This window comes from Cyprinodon tularosa, unplaced genomic scaffold (genome assembly GCF_016077235.1).
Source record: "Cyprinodon tularosa strain WSP-4 unplaced genomic scaffold, ASM1607723v1 ctg359, whole genome shotgun sequence".
Lineage (NCBI taxonomy): Eukaryota > Metazoa > Chordata > Actinopteri > Cyprinodontiformes > Cyprinodontidae > Cyprinodon > Cyprinodon tularosa.
In genome coordinates, this window is record NW_024039073.1 from 922,884 (window position 1) to 940,743 (window position 17,860).

General features: G+C 37.8%; 1 protein-coding gene across 21 annotated transcripts in view; it reads right to left on the reverse strand.

Moving 5' to 3' along the window:
- Positions 1-2,840: 2,840 nt before the first annotated feature.
- Positions 2,841-17,860, reverse strand: part of camk2g2 (calcium/calmodulin-dependent protein kinase (CaM kinase) II gamma 2) — a 101,027-nt gene continuing 86,007 nt past the window's right edge. For 2 of the 21 annotated variants that reach the window (XM_038295756.1, XM_038295748.1), the window contains 8 exons: positions 17,184-17,224; positions 13,266-13,349; positions 11,086-11,130; positions 9,757-9,802; positions 6,789-6,864; positions 6,590-6,684; positions 5,172-5,422; positions 2,841-4,213 (listed from right to left, as the gene is read on the reverse strand). In XM_038295756.1, coding sequence (XP_038151684.1) covers positions 5,190-5,422; positions 6,590-6,684; positions 6,789-6,864; positions 9,757-9,802; positions 11,086-11,130; positions 13,266-13,349; positions 17,184-17,224 — 620 coding nt within the window. In that variant the 3' untranslated portion in view covers positions 2,841-4,213; positions 5,172-5,189. Of the gene's footprint in view, positions 4,214-5,171; positions 5,423-6,589; positions 6,685-6,788; positions 6,865-8,150; positions 8,225-9,747; positions 9,803-11,085; positions 11,131-13,265; positions 13,350-16,640; positions 16,674-17,183; positions 17,225-17,860 lie in introns of those variants that run through there. The other 19 variants (XM_038295752.1, XM_038295747.1, XM_038295763.1 and 16 more) reach the window with 11 other exon arrangements.

A 17,860-nucleotide genomic window follows, 5' to 3' on the forward strand; every position in this document is an offset into this window, starting at 1 on the left:
CACAATCAGGCTAAGGCTTCAGCTAATCTTTAACACATTTGTATGTGAAATAACACTATTCTTTATATCTCCATTTTATAACTTGGAGGATGCAGATAACAAATTTCAACGTCTTTATCAAGTCAACAGTGAAAAATTACCAGAAAGTAGACATACATGCATATTTCTTCCTTTCGTAAAACTGCATATATAGTGTTCAGATTTTTTTCCCCACCCGATATATTTGTAGCATTTATTCCATTTTACTTTACAGTTTTCAAAATAATCATATTCAACATTTGTCAAAGTATTTATTTAGTTTGAATGTTGCCATTAGGGTTTTCAGGGTGAGTTTATTTTTTGTATTTATTTTTCATTTGGCTTTAAGTCTCAGCGTGGATGGTGGAAACTTTTGGGTGTGTTTGCTTATGCAGAGATTAAGATTTAAAGAATAGAATCTTTTAAAGGTCTGGATGTTTTTATATTAAACATTCAGACTGTTAATTGGTGTATTTTACCATCTGTGTATGACACTGATTCATATGAACTAAACATTTCTATCTAATCAGTTCTTGAGCTAGGTGGTCAAACTCTTATAAACCTCACAGGACACCATAAAAATCAAGCTTTAAAGTCTATTTTTGTGCTCTTATTTATTTTATTTATATCATTATTTTACGACCATGTGGGAAACTAAATGGAGAGAATTGCTTCCTGTAGATAAAGAGGAGCATGAGCTTGAATTATGGCAAATGACTGGTTAAAGTAACAATTGACGAGAAATTAAAATCAGATTTATGGCCAAAAAAAAAAAACTGTAAAAGACAAGTGTGCAAAAAAATCTCTGCAGTATCCGAAGAAGAGAGTTGATGAGTTTGTATTTCTATTGAACTCAAAATAAGACTTTGTTCTAAATACTTTGACAAATGGTTTCTCACCTACTGCAGGTTCAAAGGGGGTGTCCTATGAAACAGGTTTTACAGACAGAAAATTGGTGTGACGTGGCTTTTATACAACATTTGCACATTCTGTGTAATTCCATTACATTTTTGGGTCATTCTTCCATAGAAATGTTTCCCTAAAATGGAAGTCTTCTATGTCCTTATAGTGGTGCAAGCAGCACTGATATTAAAATGAAAAATATATTTTAGAGCTAAAAACTAAGTCTTACCTATTTTCAAAGGCTGCAAAATTATTAAAAATGAGCCCAATAAATAGGTAGATGGATAATTACATAATGTTTGTAGTACATCTATGTGAAACGGGGAGTTAACAGGCAGACCATCTCAGTTGTGGGCATTTTTATTTTACTGGATAAGAAAAGACATTTAGCTGTGGCTTTTGTTTGTTAGTATTCGTTTTATCTCTATAAACGAATCAGCTGATATTCCCTGATCACATTATTTCTTATCACACTTTCTTTCCGGGTGGACATTGTGTTTGACATCATGTTAGTGTTTCAGATCTAATGCTACCACTACTCGGCCATAAAAATAAAAATAAATCATATTCCTTAATATCTGGCATTGTGAAATGTCATTGTGTGCATCAAACCACAACAGAATTGGAAAGATATCCGCCTTTAAAGCAAAAAAAAACAATGCATGTTAAACACAAATTAAATGCATACTTTTAGGTTTTGTTTCTGGGGAAGATACTGACCTATAGCTGAAGAGGTTGGGATGGGAACTGCAGATGAAGTTCAGCACAACCATAATGAGCTGAAAAAATATTTTTATTGATTATGGTTTCTTTTCTTAGCTTTAAATGTATCAGTTAAAATTACACTAACTGTCTTTGATATTAGACCCGATTTAATTTACTGCCACTATGGTGCTAACTCTACAAATATTTACCTTTAGCAGCATGAAAGTTTTCAGGGCAGGTCAAACTGAAATGTAACTGTTTCCTTTTGTTTAACCAATATTTATAATTTGATACCCGTTTCTGCTTTGTGGGACAGTATTAGAAAATACGTAGCTCTTAATTGGAGTTTTCCATTCAAACATGACCTTAAGCTGTGCAGGTTAGGGTTCAAATAAGGTCAGTTTTGAATCCATTGGTTATTGCTTCGTAGAACACCCCTTTGCTCTGAAACTAACATCTTAAATGTACTGCAAAGTCCTTTTTTCCCCCATCATAACATTCCCACAAGAGTCTGGGAATTCACCCTCATAATAATAAAAAGAAAAAAAAATATTTGGTGGCATCAACACACAACCAGGCTGGTGCCCACAGCACATACAAGATACTCAGAAGCATTAAAAAGAAAAGTCACACAGATTCTGATTTACAAAGCGCCGTGCTGCAAAGAGTGAAGACAGTTTCCATGGCATCTGGGATACGTCGACCGGACAGAAGCACAGGCAGTTTCTACAATAAGACGAGGCTCACTGTTTCTTAAAAAAAAACATGTTCGTTCAACTGCTATAGCGCACAAATTACCAGGCTGGTGCAGGAAGGACACCCGACAAAGCCTCTGCTCATGTGCTGGTACAGATTCACACAACGCTTGGAGACGACAAACACCGACACATATGTGCGTTTTTTTCCTTTTCCAAAGAGAGAACATTTGATCTGGTGTGCTTCTGTCATTTTCCGATTGGAAGAGTCCATTTAACAACTTCAGCATTCTTCTGCTAATGTTTTCTGTCCTGTTGAAAACATTTGTTTTTCTAAGCTTAAAAACATTAAAATGCAAACATCAAAACATCTAAGACTACAACATTTAGAACAGAGACGGATAAAAAGGACCAAATCCAACTGACTGGTGTCGGCGGAGGTCCTGATAGTAGCCCTCTTTCCATCGAATCCCTCAGCTGCAGACTGTTGACAAAACTTTTTATTTTTTACATTACCAGGACTTCACATTGAAGTACAGAAAGCCAAGGTGGACAATATACAGTAAGAACACCACCAAAACAAGAGACGCGTGCGGGAGAGGTTCTCCATCACAACAATCAGACTGCTTCCATGGAAGTCATTGATGGAAGGAGGAGGGCAGAGGTAGAGTGAGACGGTGGGGATTTGGCAAGCCTAACCTGAAGTTGCAGAAAGGTTTGCTCCTTCAGCGGAGCAAACGCAACAGCAACAAGTCTTTAAGTGTGCAAAAAACAGTCCAAGCCGGTGGATAGTTGGAGAAATCATGCTTCACCTCAAAATATGCAAACTGAAACCAGCAGCGCCTTTGTGCTAAATTATAGTTCATGGTTGGACATTTTAAGGAGCTTCAAAATTTCACTGACAGCACCACCTTGTGTTTGGATCAAAACACCGCATACCAAACAGATTCTTCTGCAACTTCAGGATGAGCTGGCCTTGAACTCGACTTAAGAGAGCAGAGGAATGCGACTGTGTTTGTGCATGCATGTTGTCTAGTGATATCTTTGTATTTACATCTACGGACCTAAAAAAACAAAACAAAAAAACTGCACTGTATCCCTCCTACATCCAGAAAGCACATTATTCCCCCTATTTTCCTCTATATAAATATCTCTTTATAGACACTTCTATTAAATAAAATCCCATTTTATTAAAAAATGAATGCAAAATGCTTAAAAAAAGAAAAAGAAAATCAATCAGGATACAACATCAAGTTCTCAACACATGCTCCAAAAATGCTCAAACTAAGGATCCCTTCAGTAACATCATGTTTAAACACTGACTCCTGGCATTAAGCACATACTAGTCACTTATTCCCATGAACCTTACGAGCACATTGATAAACCAGTTAAGTAAAACACAAACAATACTTGCATTAAAGTAAACAACTTTCTTCTCTGCTCAAGCAAAAGTGATCACATTATACCAAATATCACAGCCCAGGAATTTTTTTTAGGTAATTATAAGTGTTAATATTTCTTACACTCAGATAAATCTGAGACTGGGAGAAAAAGGCTGTGTGAGAGCAGGATAGCATCCCCCTTTTGTAGCCATTAGAAGCGTGCACCCTCTGCAAGGCAGGGCCCCACCAGCTGGGGCCCCTATCATCATCTACTAATGGATGGACTGGATTGGTGTTGGTCAGTCATTTACTCAGGCTTTTGAAACATTTTTTTTTTCTGTGTGTGTTCAGGTGTTTGTTTGTTTTGTTTTTTTTCAGGGGGAGGGGTTTCCTTTTCATAGATCGTAATATTTTCCCCACTTTTGAGTTTTCCGAGCAGCCTTGACCCAGTCAGGATCCAGGCTCCACTCCGACCTCGGAGGGTAAAGTAGCTTCAGAGTTTAGGCAAACCTGCGGACAAAAACGGAAAACATTCATCTTAATGCAGCTAGATGATTTCAAACTGAACAATAACGGGGTCTAAGGGTCAAAAAAGCTAATCAACTTTAAACAAACTCAACTCCCTCTACTAATATTTAGACATTTGTTAAAATCAAAAAACAAAACATGCACTCTGTAGTAATAATCTCATAGCCAAAGGTTCCTTAAAGAATATTTTTTACAAAATTAAACCAGGTGAAACTAATTCTTTTCTACATGAGGAGCTCTGGATTTTTTTCATCTTCAATGCAAAATTTTTATCAAATTTTTTTTACAGTTGTAGTATAATTACTGCTCTAGGCAGGTTGCTCTGTCAGCTAAAGGTATGTTTTAAAGTCTCGATGCCCAAGTTAACCATTAATCGATTACCAAATTACTTTATTATTTCACTAATCGATTTATCACGATTAATCCGATTAATTGTTTCAGCCCTATATTCAACAGAAAATTCCTATCAAATGCAAACGTATGTAATTAATTAAAGCTTTTCTCATTAGTTCACTGTGGCGGTCAACAGTAGGAACACTATTGTGGTTACGAAAAGAACTCCAGACTCTGGGTGATGCTTGGCTTGATCCAAAAAACATCAAAGGTGTATGGACACTTAAGCGAAGGCTGTAGTCCCAATTTTACTAGTCATTCATCTGTCTGTCTGCTGCGTAATGATGGCCGTAGGGTTTAAGGCTACCCAGAGCTCTTTTCCTAGCTATAAAATGAGCTAGAAGCTACAACTTGAGGTATTCGGATCTAGCTCTTATCAACAATAACAATGGTTGAAAAAAACCCCCACAATCTTTGAATGAATACCTTGATAAATGGAATATCTTTACTGCAGTCAAATGTGATATATAAAACCAGATCTAGAAATGCAGAATTAGCTACTTTAATGCTGTCTGCTTCATATTATCACCTCTGGATACAGCCTCACCTGGGCCTGGATTTTCGTTCACTGCAGCGGTGCCGCCGGTGCTCCTGAACAGTGGAAGTGAACGTTGAGCCACTTGGCATCACGCCGATGCCACACACGGGTCTCTTCCGACTGGCAGGAGCGCGGTCGGCCTTGGCCGTCGATGTACTGCGTCAGACGGATGTAGGCGATGCAGGCGGCATCTTCGCCGATCAGGTGCACGTGGGGGTTGAGGATGGTGGTGTGCACCGGTTTGCTGTTTTTACTCAGAACTATGTGACCACAAAGGAACAAAACTCTTACTTAAGGGAATAAATAAACTGATAGATTCAACATGGCAGTTAGATAAGAAGAGAAACTGTAATGGAAGCTTTGTGTTTACATCTTAAAGCTTTCTATCCCAGATTTATTATTAAGATAACTAGGAACAAACACTTTAACGTTCCCATGGAAGGAAACTCCTTTTTTCATAGAAAACAGATGTTTTATAAGCCACATACAGGAGAATCATTCTTCTGCAAATATGGTGCATTAAAAAAAGTCTTAATGTTAATACAACATATATTTATATATTCCTCATATTTCTATAAAAAAAATAACATTTAAACATTTCTTTCTTTTGAAAAATCAAAACAACGGATAACATGAAAACTTTCTAAGCCATGGGACTCTTTACTAGTTCTCTGATCAGTGCTTCCTTAACTGAGCACAACATGACTGCAGCTTTAGGATAAAAATGTTGCTTTAACACCCCCCTGCTGTGTTCTGTATTGTGAAAAACATTTAATAATATCAATATATTTAACAATATTTTTTTTTCCCCATAGGGGATTTAGACAATTGGAATAAAACAATATTTTGGATATAAATAACTAATATATATGGGTTTCTCTTAAACCATTTAATTCTTCCTTCATTTAAAAAAGAAAAGAGTAAAACTAAAAGAAAGGTAAAATATTCATGTTGGTTATTTTTACTATTTTAACAACAGAAAACAATTTTTTATATAAAGAAAAACAAAGATCTAATTCTCTCAGGCATCTCCAAAGACGCTGCTCGAGGGCCGTTGTCCTGCAGATTTTAGAGGTTTCCCTGCTCCAGCACAGCTGATTTACATTGATAGTTGATTAACAGGCTTTTGCTGAACTGTATTCATCAGAATCAGCTGTGCTGAAGCAGAGAAACCTCTAAAACCTGCAGGACAGCGGCCCCTGAGGACCGACTTTGGGGATGCACATCTCACACGGACTGGGATGAAAGTACTGATTCCCCACTGAGACGTTCTTCTTCCTCTATTACCAGCAGCACAATTGTATCATTATTTCTATCAGTCTCTACATCCCCAGAAAAAAGCAGACAACTCTTTGTGGATAAAATATCAGGCTACAGTAAAGTGAAGCCAATAGCACAGAGTACAAACTTCAAAAGGAGGAACTTACGATTTTCAAAGTAGAATTTGTGAAAGTCCATGCCTTCCACCAGGTTTCCAAGAGCCTCAGGCTCAAAAGAAGTCAGTCCAGGATCACAGATTCTCCTGAAGGAAGGAAAATAAGCAAATAAACCCAGAGGAACCAAGAACTGCCAAAACAACATTATAAACCTGAATTTATTCTAGAGATGATAATCAATAAAACTTGCGTGTAGGCATCGAAATCCCCATTGTCGATGGCTTCAATCAGCTGCTCAGTCATCTTTATTATCTCTTGCTTCCGAGCTGAAAACAGGAAGGAGGGGGGGAGCAGGAAACCGGAAACATTATAGAGGGTCAGAACCCATCTGGAGGTCAAACATGCACACCCCACACCACATGCTCCACCTCAGCACGCGGCATTAGGAAAAACTCCACTGATGAGGGCACCAGCTTCCCCACCCTGGGTGCATCAAATCCAACACAAAAACACCTTCTGTCTCTCTGTTTAAGAAAGTGCACTCAGATACCAGAAATGAGGTAAATGAGATAGAAAATACCCACATAGGTGCGCACTTGAGAAATTAGAGCTCAAACATTACACAAGAAAAGCATAAAAAGAATAGTTTTTGGTAATTAGATGCAGGTCTAAGACCAGAGAGAAACTACTAAAACAAGTGCAGAATGTCTGGACTCGACAAAAAAAAGGCTTTGCAAGGGGCAAGTAAAGCTCCAACAAACCACAGCACACAGGCCCCGTCACTAACTCGCCTGCAGCTGGAAGTCGCGTGCTGGGTTCGACTGATCGGAGCCCAGAGCCGAACCAGTCTGAGCTGCAGCGTCAGTGAAGCTGCTTCTGCCTTCCTGTGGGGAACCAGCTGCATATCACATGCAGTCGGTCCAGATAAAGTTGAAGATATGCAGAGCCTCTAATCTTTGCATGATAAATCAGTCAGTGAAGCACACAGGACATTTAGAGATGGACGTTAAGATTTAGAGAGCAGCAGATAACTGCAGCCATGTCAGCATGCCAGCAGATGGCGACACAGGACAGGGTGGATAAAGGAGGGAAGAAAGAACATATTTATTTACCTCCTCCTAATAAGTGCATTTTCTACATTGGTTTCAGGGTAGAAGTGAGGTTGAAGGATTGCTGCTGGTAGTTAAAGGAAGCTGACAGTAACCTACAGAAGGGCATAGAGGTGATCAAATCTAGGCCTGTTCCTCAGCAGAGCTGCACTGCCCTGCTGCTGAACTCTCTGCACCAGCAGTCTGAACAGCAGCCAATGCTTTTTTTTTGTTTACCCCCCCCCCATCCTGAGATAAACAAAAACAAACACAGATGCGTACTGACAGCGAGCCTGCAGACGACAAACAAGGCTGGAGGACATAAATATCTTAGCAGGTCATTTCGAGATGACATAATAGGAAACAAACAGCAAAATCCCAGCAACACTGCAAACCAGCCAACAGCATCATGCTTAACCGGCTTCATCCTGACCTTTGGAACAGAAACTGATGAAAACAGAGGTTAGAAAATACAATCAGCTTTCAGGTTAGTCCCACTCGACTCGGCTTCGGTCCCTACTCACAGTGGCCTCCAATGATGCCGATTCCCTGCTTCCAAGAACTGAATTAACTCCTTCACATCTCTAGTTCTGTAGATCAGCAGCAACGAGTCATTTATTCTAAACAGCTGTGTGGCGACGGGGAAACAGGGCAGGAGCTACAATGATCAGGATTGGTTTTTCAAAAAAGATCAAACCTATTAGAGACGTGAATCAAAATTATAGTTCAAGGTATTTCATTTAGATTCTACTTACACCAACTTACACAAAGTAGATTATAGTTTTGGCGTTTCAGTAAAACTATACACTTATCAAAATCAGAAGTGTGCCACACATTCTTTTCAACACCTTATAACCCTGTTCCTCCTTAAAAGTGTCTAGTCACACAACTTGCTGTCAGCAGTTGCAAAATTTATCATTTAAATTAATTTTTTCTGCAAAAACTACATTTTTGGGGACGTATTGGTGAAAAAAGCACAATTAAGGCCATGGAACAGATGCAATGGGTCAGGGAGCACTTTGTGGGGACCTATAAAGGATTAAAAAACAAGATCTGAAGCTCTTAACGTCTTATAAGGTTGAATCATCTGAAAATGGAAACAGTAAAACTTCAATCCCAGTAAACCATGACTTTCCACCTAAACTGACAGCAGGATGAGTTTAGCGTTAGAGATGTCATATAAAGGGAAGTTTGGTTTCCACTTTACCACAAGCTATATAGGGGTCACAGCAAACGTGTTGGAGCAAGATATTTTTTTCTCTTAATGACCCATCCAGGATGTATAATTTCCACTGTCAGACACAGTAGAGGCAGCATCATGCAGCAGGGATTTTATTTAGAAATGAAACAGGAGCTGAATCCAAGAGGAAAAACAGTTTGAAGCAGCCAAAGACTAGAGACAGAAGGTCATTTTTAAGTCTTTTTGGTTAACATCCCATAAAGTTATACATTCTTCACACTTCAACTTTTAAAAAAAAAGCACATTAAAAAACAATAGTAAACTCCGGAGTCATGCGTCAACATACTAAGCTTAGTAACATTATCTTTTAGAAAAAAAACAATAATTGATCTACTCAACTAGCTGTGAAACGTGTGGAAAAAAAACAAATATTTTTAGAAGTTATTATTTTAAAAGTGAGCCTTTTAATAATTTATCTATAAAGAAAGACACTAAAACACATAAATATGAACAGCCAAACATGTTTAGGAAAGGAGGAAACCTTTGACCTTTAGTGGCACAAAAACTAAATGCATGTTTTTATTTTTGTTCCAAAACATTTACAGAAATCAGGGTAGAACTGATCTGTTCGGCGTCATGTTTTTTATTTCACTTTGAGCAGACAAAAGGAAACCACTTACATGCAACACTTATCTTTCCTGTGATGCTCATCATACTACAAAGCCCCCCGCCCCCCCAACCTGCAAGACTCCCAGCCCTCACATAAGCTCTTTGTTGTGAAATAAGAGTTGACAGTTTTCTTAAAACACCAACCCTGCAGTCATGCATTACCTCAATACAAAGGCAGGGAACAAATTGTCATTTTTCTATCCCTCTGATCTGAAAAGGCTATAAAGTGAAGTAAAAGAAGCATGCATAGAATGTGAAAGTTGGACAAGTACCTTTCCTACCTTTCATCTCCTCCTCTTCTGCGTTATTACAGCTCTCTGTGGAGCCCTGTCAAACACAAAGGGTTCACACAGAAAGAGATGGGGACAAAAGGGACGAGGAGAGTGGGAGGAAAGAGAAAAAGCAAAGTGTTTCTTTGATCCTGAGTTATTTGACTGAGACATGATTGACAGCTCTGGACACACTGCCTATAAGGACACAGTCAACCTGATGGACAGATGGAGGGGTGGATGTCTCCCTCCCAGGAGCACAAACCAGCAAAAACAACGGCGAGGTGAGGGGACATGCTCAGAGCTGCACGCACCGTTCTAATTCCTTTCAATCACAAATTAAAATGTTGAAATAAATGTCTGGCTGCATGTTAGTTTCACATGTCGGGTGAAGGTCTAAGAATAGTGTCAGTAGGAAAAAAAGACTTACAAGCTTGTGAACTAATCTGAAAGAAATTTTCTCTTCATAAAATCTGACAGGAATATTTTCACTGGGCATTTGGTGCAGTTAAAGAAAATCTGTGGAAGTTTTCTATGCAAGCAAAGGTGAAAGTGTCATTAAAAGTAAGTAAAGCAGCATCTATGAGGATTTTTTTATTATTATTATATTGAGTTGGAGAACCTCAGCATTTTTTTAAATCTCATATTTATCAAACTATGGTGCTGATTTATAAAGAATTAAACATGATTTTATTGTGTGAAGTATTCCATAAACAGTTGGACTTTAGGGATAATCCCAGTTAATAGGTCAATACTGTGAATGTAGCCCTGCTAATGGGTGACTTCATTTCAGATATTTACAGTAAATGTTAGAATAATTTAGGTAGGTTATAAATTTAAATAGTCATGGTAAAGGTTACAAAGAGTGGGAGCTTCTTGATACTTTTTTGCTTTTTATAAAGTCAAGCTATAAAAGTTTCTCCTATGTTTGATATAAGAAAGTCAGGGTCAAACCCCCAAAAACTGCAAGAATTATAAAAGAAAAAGGGGCAAAGCAACCAGGACTCACAGGTTAACAACAAAGCACAATAAAGTCATGAGATATGCAAATATTAGACTAATAATATTAAAAATGTATTCTTAAATCAGCCCTGCTCTCCAATTTAACCTCTAATTGCCAGTCAGATACTACTTCTAACTACCGAAGGCTTACTTTAACTAGGGAGATTATACTAATTAAATAAAGATTTAAATATTCTAAATCAATCTTAAGAAAGAGGGAACACTTTATAAAACAGAGTCAAATCTAGGACTTTTAATTTTTGTGCATTTTTATCAGCAATCTGTGTTCTGATTGTTAATTCAGGCCGGTGGCTTCAGGTTGGAGAAGGAGCGGCTTACCTTGGTGCCGTCTGTTGGGTTGTGTACAACTGTTGTCTGGGCTTCCTGGTGGGAGGATGGAGACACTTTACCATGCAGGGAGGGAATGAATGATGCCAAGGAATACCATCATATTCCACGATGACAGAGACACACCAAACAATCCCATGTGCAAAAACAGTAAGGCACAACAGCTACAGCACAGAGGTTGAGAGACTGTTTGCAGTATATCATTAAAGCGCTCAGTTTATTCCCCCTTCATGGTCAACGGGATGATTTTAGTATAAAACACACAAAATCAGACGCATACAAAAGTATACATATTCACCAACTGAGGTCATGACTGAGGAGGAGGGTTCTGTTGGATTTGAATTAGCAGATTTCATGACGTGTGCATTTAACCTGAAAGTCTCATCAGAAGCTTATTAATCATAAACACTTCTGTCAATATCAAAGTTGGAACAGGCACATTCAGATTGGTGTAGTACAAACTCTTTATTTTCTCTGTAGTTACATTCTTTCTTTACGGCTAGTTTTAGGTTAAAGCTGGATAACGTCTCTATTTAATAGAGGAGCCAAGTCATTTACAAGAAGCATGTATTATACTATTTTGCACCAGTCTTCCAAAAGATTGGTACTTGGTACTTAAATTTTCAGCAAGCATCCATCCAAAATCTGCATATTGGTTTTTTGTAGTTGGTGTCAACCCTGTTTGTGTAACAACCCCTCTTTCTCAGCCTGGAGCCTGCCACCGGAACATTCAGCACAAAGACGTTCAAGAGCTCCACACATCAAGAAAGACAGAACCCACAGTATTCTAGTGTAGCTGCACACCGATTTTAGAGCTGCAATTAACCTTGGAGGATGCAGCCCCTGCAGGATATGTGGAATTAAATTAATTCAGGCACTGTTGCCTTAATTTATGGTACTGAAGGGGGGGGGGGGGGGGGGGGGGGGGGGGGTCCAAACATGTTAGATATGTATTGAGATTTTTTTAAACTGCATACAATTTTTTAATTGTTGAAATTCAGTCAGCAGAGAGTGAGACTTTGATAGGACAACAGGAAGGCTAAATGTGTTCCAGAAAACAGGATCGGTTTTATCTTTTTGAAATTTTAGAACGTTCAAGCTCTGATTGTCCTCCAAAAAAAAAAAGAAAAGAAAAAAAAAAACACTCAAACTGTAAACATCTTGTTAGCTTGTCGAGTTATTCCAAGTGTCTATATCCTCTTAAAAACACAAATTAAAACTATGGTCTACGGTTAATAATGATAATTTCTAACTAAGACACTTGTCTTAAAATATCAGTTTTGGAAATCTTTAATTCTTCTTTTAATTTATCAGTAAACGGATATATTAGCTTTAAGGCCACAATGATTCACCCAAAAACCCATATAACTGAGCCCAGTAAAATAACATTTCTCTCATTCTAAACAATCAACAGAAAAAGCATTTTTTGGTGCAACATCAAACTTCTCTTATAATTGCTGAGCATGATTTTGCTTCCACTGGTTTTGATGACTGGCTCAGATCCAGGTGATTGATCATCTCCTTGTCATGACCTTAACCTTTAACTCATTCCACGGTCCTGCTTCTTTACTAAAGGCTTCCCATCAACGTGTTGCAACACTGAGGACCTTCAGGCCAAGCTGACCTTAAGTGGGTCACCGGGGCTGCATCCCCCTGCAGTTACAATTCATTACTCGACTTCTCAAGCTCCTGTTGTACCCAGAAGTCCTCCACAGAATATGTTTTTGTGTAAAAATGCATCACTTTGCTGTTATTCTGAACCCAAATTTAGTAAAAAAAAACTCAGTTTGAACATTTAGATATACAATATAGTCACCTTGCTGAAGCTCAACAGAAATTAACCAAAGTATCTGCTGCTGAAAGTTCAAATAAAAATAATTTGTCTGCCTATGCTTGATGTGCACAGAGTTTGTGTGTGATTGCAAGAGGTTTGGGTAAAACATGAGCCAAGGGAGACACTCCGAGTCACAGAGCAGATGTTTAAGTTTTAAAGCTGTCCAAATCTCCACCAACACCACAGGTTGTTTTTGGGAAAGAGGCAGAGAGAATGCAGGGGAGGAACGAGACAGATAATAAGGATGATAAGGAGAAACTAAACATTTAAAAGAAGGAAAACATAAGATGAGGCCATAAAAAAACTAAAAGTGAGTGAAAATAAACCGATGCGGTACCATTGGTGTGGAAGATGACATGCTGCTGTCTTTGGTGCTGCTGCTGCTGCTTACTACACTGTTTTTACTGTTGTTTCCCTGTGACTGGGTCAGAGAAACACAACACAGATTGACTTGCACTAAAGCGGTAAGCTTCAAACAGGAGTCACAGGAGCAGAGCTATAACTTGGCAGAGCTACATATTCCATAAACTATTACGGTGGAGAGGAGTTATTAGATGCACCATACATTTTTCCCCCTGCTGATATGTATTATATTAGCAGCCAAAGTCCAGAATGTGATTTCCTTTAATAATCAAAATTTTTGCAGACTAGAATCCTCCATTAGTATGTATAGACTTTATTTAATGCAACCTACAAAATAGAAAACATATTTAAAAAAAAAGAAAAAAAAATGTAGAAGAATTAGTCAGAACAGGTATTTACAAACTAACATTTTTATGTTGCCTCCACAAAGTTAACATAAAAAAAAGTCTATTCTGGTTTACTGTGACAGAATAAAGACACCAACTAAACAAAACTCTAAATACTCATACAGGTTAAACTCATCTGACAGTAAGAAATAGCTACCAGTCAGAGAAAACTTCTATAAATGGGCCTGTTCAGGTCTGTGCATGCAGTGAAGGCCTTTAAAGTGGTGGAAGTGATGTGTGTTGATGTTTAGTACAGTAAGATGGTGCGACCTTTATTAACAGAGGAACATTTTTTGGTAAATCTTTTTACAAACATGCAAAAGAAAAAACAAACATTATCTGATACATTTTTTATGAGAAAGAATATTTTGCATTTTTTTTGTTTTGTTTTTTACCAGCTATGCTAAAATAACAATTAGTAGTGATATGTAATAATGATGCATAAAAATTTTACAAAATGTAGAATCGTTTTTATCCGGCGCGCCACTTAAGAACAAACCGAATCCGGTTTTGGGTCCGATCCTACAGAAAATTGTGTCGGACAAGGTTGTGGTGTTTAGCGCTCATTGAAAGCCAATGGGGATGATCACACCGGACACTGATTTTCTGCAGGGGGCTTGCATAGCTCTGACTGAGATAGACCCCAGGTCGATTTTAGTCTGACTATGAAGCAATTCAGTTTAAATTTCATGGGTCTGACATGGAGAGAGATGCGGTTACAAAGGAAAACCAATCAGCTTCGGGGGGAAAATACTAAATAAAATCTGTTAATCGCATGGGGAAAGAGACAGTTTTGGAGTTGCACAACACGTTTAATAGTAAGCTGGACAGACTCTTGCAAAATGAACGAAACATTAAAATAGAATTCTTTACCAATGATAGGTCAGGAGGACAGAAAATGGATAAAGTAGTTAGCCTCTTTGAGCCTCGCAAAAAACCATCGAGGCAAAGAAAGCACAGTTTATCAAAATTGATTAATATTTTTTTTTCTTTAGACGCAGATCTAATTATCTTTTTTTAATATATTAACATTCTCCATCTGTTCTGCTTTGAGATGCTGCACAGACTCGTTAAGTGGGGCTTTGTTATTTATTTTTTATAACTTTTCCGAATCTGTCCAAGTCAAATGTGGGGAATTGTTTTAATTTGTGTATAGCACAGAGACAGAAGTGGGGGAAAAAAAAGCTGCTCACCCTGCCTAGTTGTAGCTTCTCTATATGCAAAAAAAAAATGGATGGAAAAAAAACTGGATGGGAGATTAAAAATTTGTGTACAACTGGTGTGTTCAGGCCTTTAAACTATGTGTTTTGCAAAAGGGCAACCCTTTCTTTTAGAAGGGAAAAGTGTATCAGCCTCCTTAAATCATTCCAGATTACGCATGGGTTGGGTAGGTAGCTTTAGCCAACCATACACCCCATGAAATAGCACAATTTTATTAGGCTGTAGTTAAATACTGAGCCACTATTTTCTCCATCACGAGAACTAGCTTTTACTTTCTGTGTCCAGAATCCAAAGTGAATTTGCAAAGAAATTTTCCATTTTAGTTGTCTCAACCCACAAGTGTATACAGTTTGGCCATCAGATTTTATAATCTGCAATGAGACACACACAAAAAAAAAAGGTTTGCACACGCCGTCTGCTGTAAATCACTCTGCACCTGATCTGAAGATCTGCTCTGAGCATAAAAACACATTTTTCACCTGATTTAAAACAGATACTGTCACAGTGTCATACTTTTTAAGCAAACAGATCCCAGTTCAGATAAGAGCTTCCTTCTTGTTGAAAGCACCTCCAATATTCCCTCGTCTTATTCAGACGCTGACCAGGCTTCAAATTTGCTCTTTTTGTTTCACTGGAAGAAAGTTTTATCATCTTACTTTTGAGAAGCATCTATGATGAGTTAAGTGCATTTGTGGCGGCTGTTTTTCGATCTATTTTCAAAAGCAGTCACCTGTGTTCTCACACTAATGCGTCAACAGTGGAAGAGACTCAACAAAGGAACGAGGTGGAGAAAAGCGCGTCACACCCAGGCACAAAGAATACGAACCCAATCCCTCTCCTATGAACTGACTAAGGTAGCCTATAGGGGCAGGGGCGATTAAAAGAGAAAAACAGGAATTAGAACGACGCTAGAAAAGATGTTAAAAACGTTGTTGTTATCCTTGCAGCTGAGTTCATACTGCAAATTCTGGCTAGTGTAGCACCACTGCTTTAAACTATAGAAATTTTAGCAATTTTTCAATTTTACCTTCCTTGCCTTGAGGCTTAAACTGGCCTAGAAATCCTTCAACAACTGCCCATAACATTCAAGCTGCCTTTAAATACTTTGTTCCTCCATTTTGGTAAGAATAGGTTTGCTATAATAAACTGAAAATTTTGGTGTGCGGCATTGTTTGAGTAAAAAGCACTGAAGGCCTTTATCGAAAATACCCCCTAACCTAACAGACCTCAGAAAAAGACATATTAATCAAATGTGCATAACTAGAACATTTTTTAATTATTATATGGAGCGGCTCAAGACAGCTGTTTTCACAGGACTGAAGGAATCCTTAGACATAAAATGCAATGATGAAACAATGGGAATGTAATAACTGGAACAAGGAAACATGGTTGCAAAGGAGTAGAAAGTTTGCAGAAGGGAAAAAAGTTCACATCTGTGATGCTTTTGGATTTGGTCAAAAGTTTCAGTAGCAGAATCAAAGGAGCAATCTGGGCATGTGCTGTTTGTCTGCAGCTAAAATGATATCATGGGACACATTTGGTGGAAGGGAGCGGTTCATACAAATGTTGGATTTTGGAAATCCAACGGGAAAAGAGTAGACAAAATAAAAAGAGATACTGGAAGCTCATTTTCCCAAAAGGAAAGAAATAAAGAGCAAGCAGGAAAACCAGACAGGAGAAGAACTATAACGAAGAGACGAAAAAAAGAAGAAGAAAAAAAACAACAACAGAGGCGATCTCACCATCAAACAAACACTTGAGCTGGACTTCCTTTTCTGACAGACAGCAATGGAAAGGAGGAGGGAAAAAAAGAAGGAGTCATCGGGAAACAAGGAAAGCATCAGAAGCAGTACAAAAAGTGAAGCTGCCAAGGTCATCTCAGAGAAAGAGGGAACAACAAAAACAGCTGCACAGGTGCAAAGATGAGACAAGGAAATACCGAAGCTGTAGGAGGAAAAATGAATAAGCTGAAAGAAACACAGGGAGTCAATAAAAGAGCTGTAACATATGTGGAGGTCTGCAAGGGGAGAGGCTGGAGCTGCTGGATGTAATGGCAGTTTTATTCATGGCGCTTCACCGCATGCACTGACGCTTTCTCTCAGTCAAAAGGAGAGAGGCGTTTTCTGTAGAGTAGAAATGTTCTGGTTCCATCCTATATCTTTAGTCACAAAAACTTATCAATTATAAATAAATAAAATAATAAAAAATACAAAAAAATCATTTCATAAGCTAATATCACAGATATTTTTTCAATCACAAATAAGACTCATCAGGGCAAAACTTACCTTCACACCATCCGTCTTTTTGTTTAGTAAGGTTTTGCATGCTGGAAGAAAGTAAGACAAAAGTGGTAAGAACAGGGTGAGCAGTGCAAGACAAAATGACACTATAAGGACAAACTATAGACAGGAAACAAAAAGGTTCACTTCATGTTCATCCTTCCTGCAGCAGGAACGCAGTAAGGAAGATAATTATATGAAAAAGCATAACTGCTGTACCACAAAGGACCATCAGACTAATTAGGAATGGTCATTTCATATAGATGGCGCAGCAGAAAATGACGGAAACAAAATAGATTAATGAACGGTTGAAGTGCTATATTTCATTTACTTTGAAATTAAATTACTTTTAAATTGTTTTATTTATTTTTTTACTTTATGAACAATTTTATTTATTCTTAGTGTATTTTTTTTATATTAACATACTTGTTTTGCTACAGGAGACAGGATCAGTCTCAAAGTTTATTTCTATGTAATTTTTCAATTAAAATACAGCAGTCCTTTTTTACTCAGTTAAAATATTGGTAAAAAAAATTATAGTTAGATAAAATAGCACCTTTTTAATCAATTTTTTAAATAAGACTTTTCCATATGTGTTTATTTTTGTAATCATAACTCTTTTTTATTTTTACCTTTTAAGCAAACAAAAGGGTAAGATTGTTTTGATCTGATCAGTTTCACTA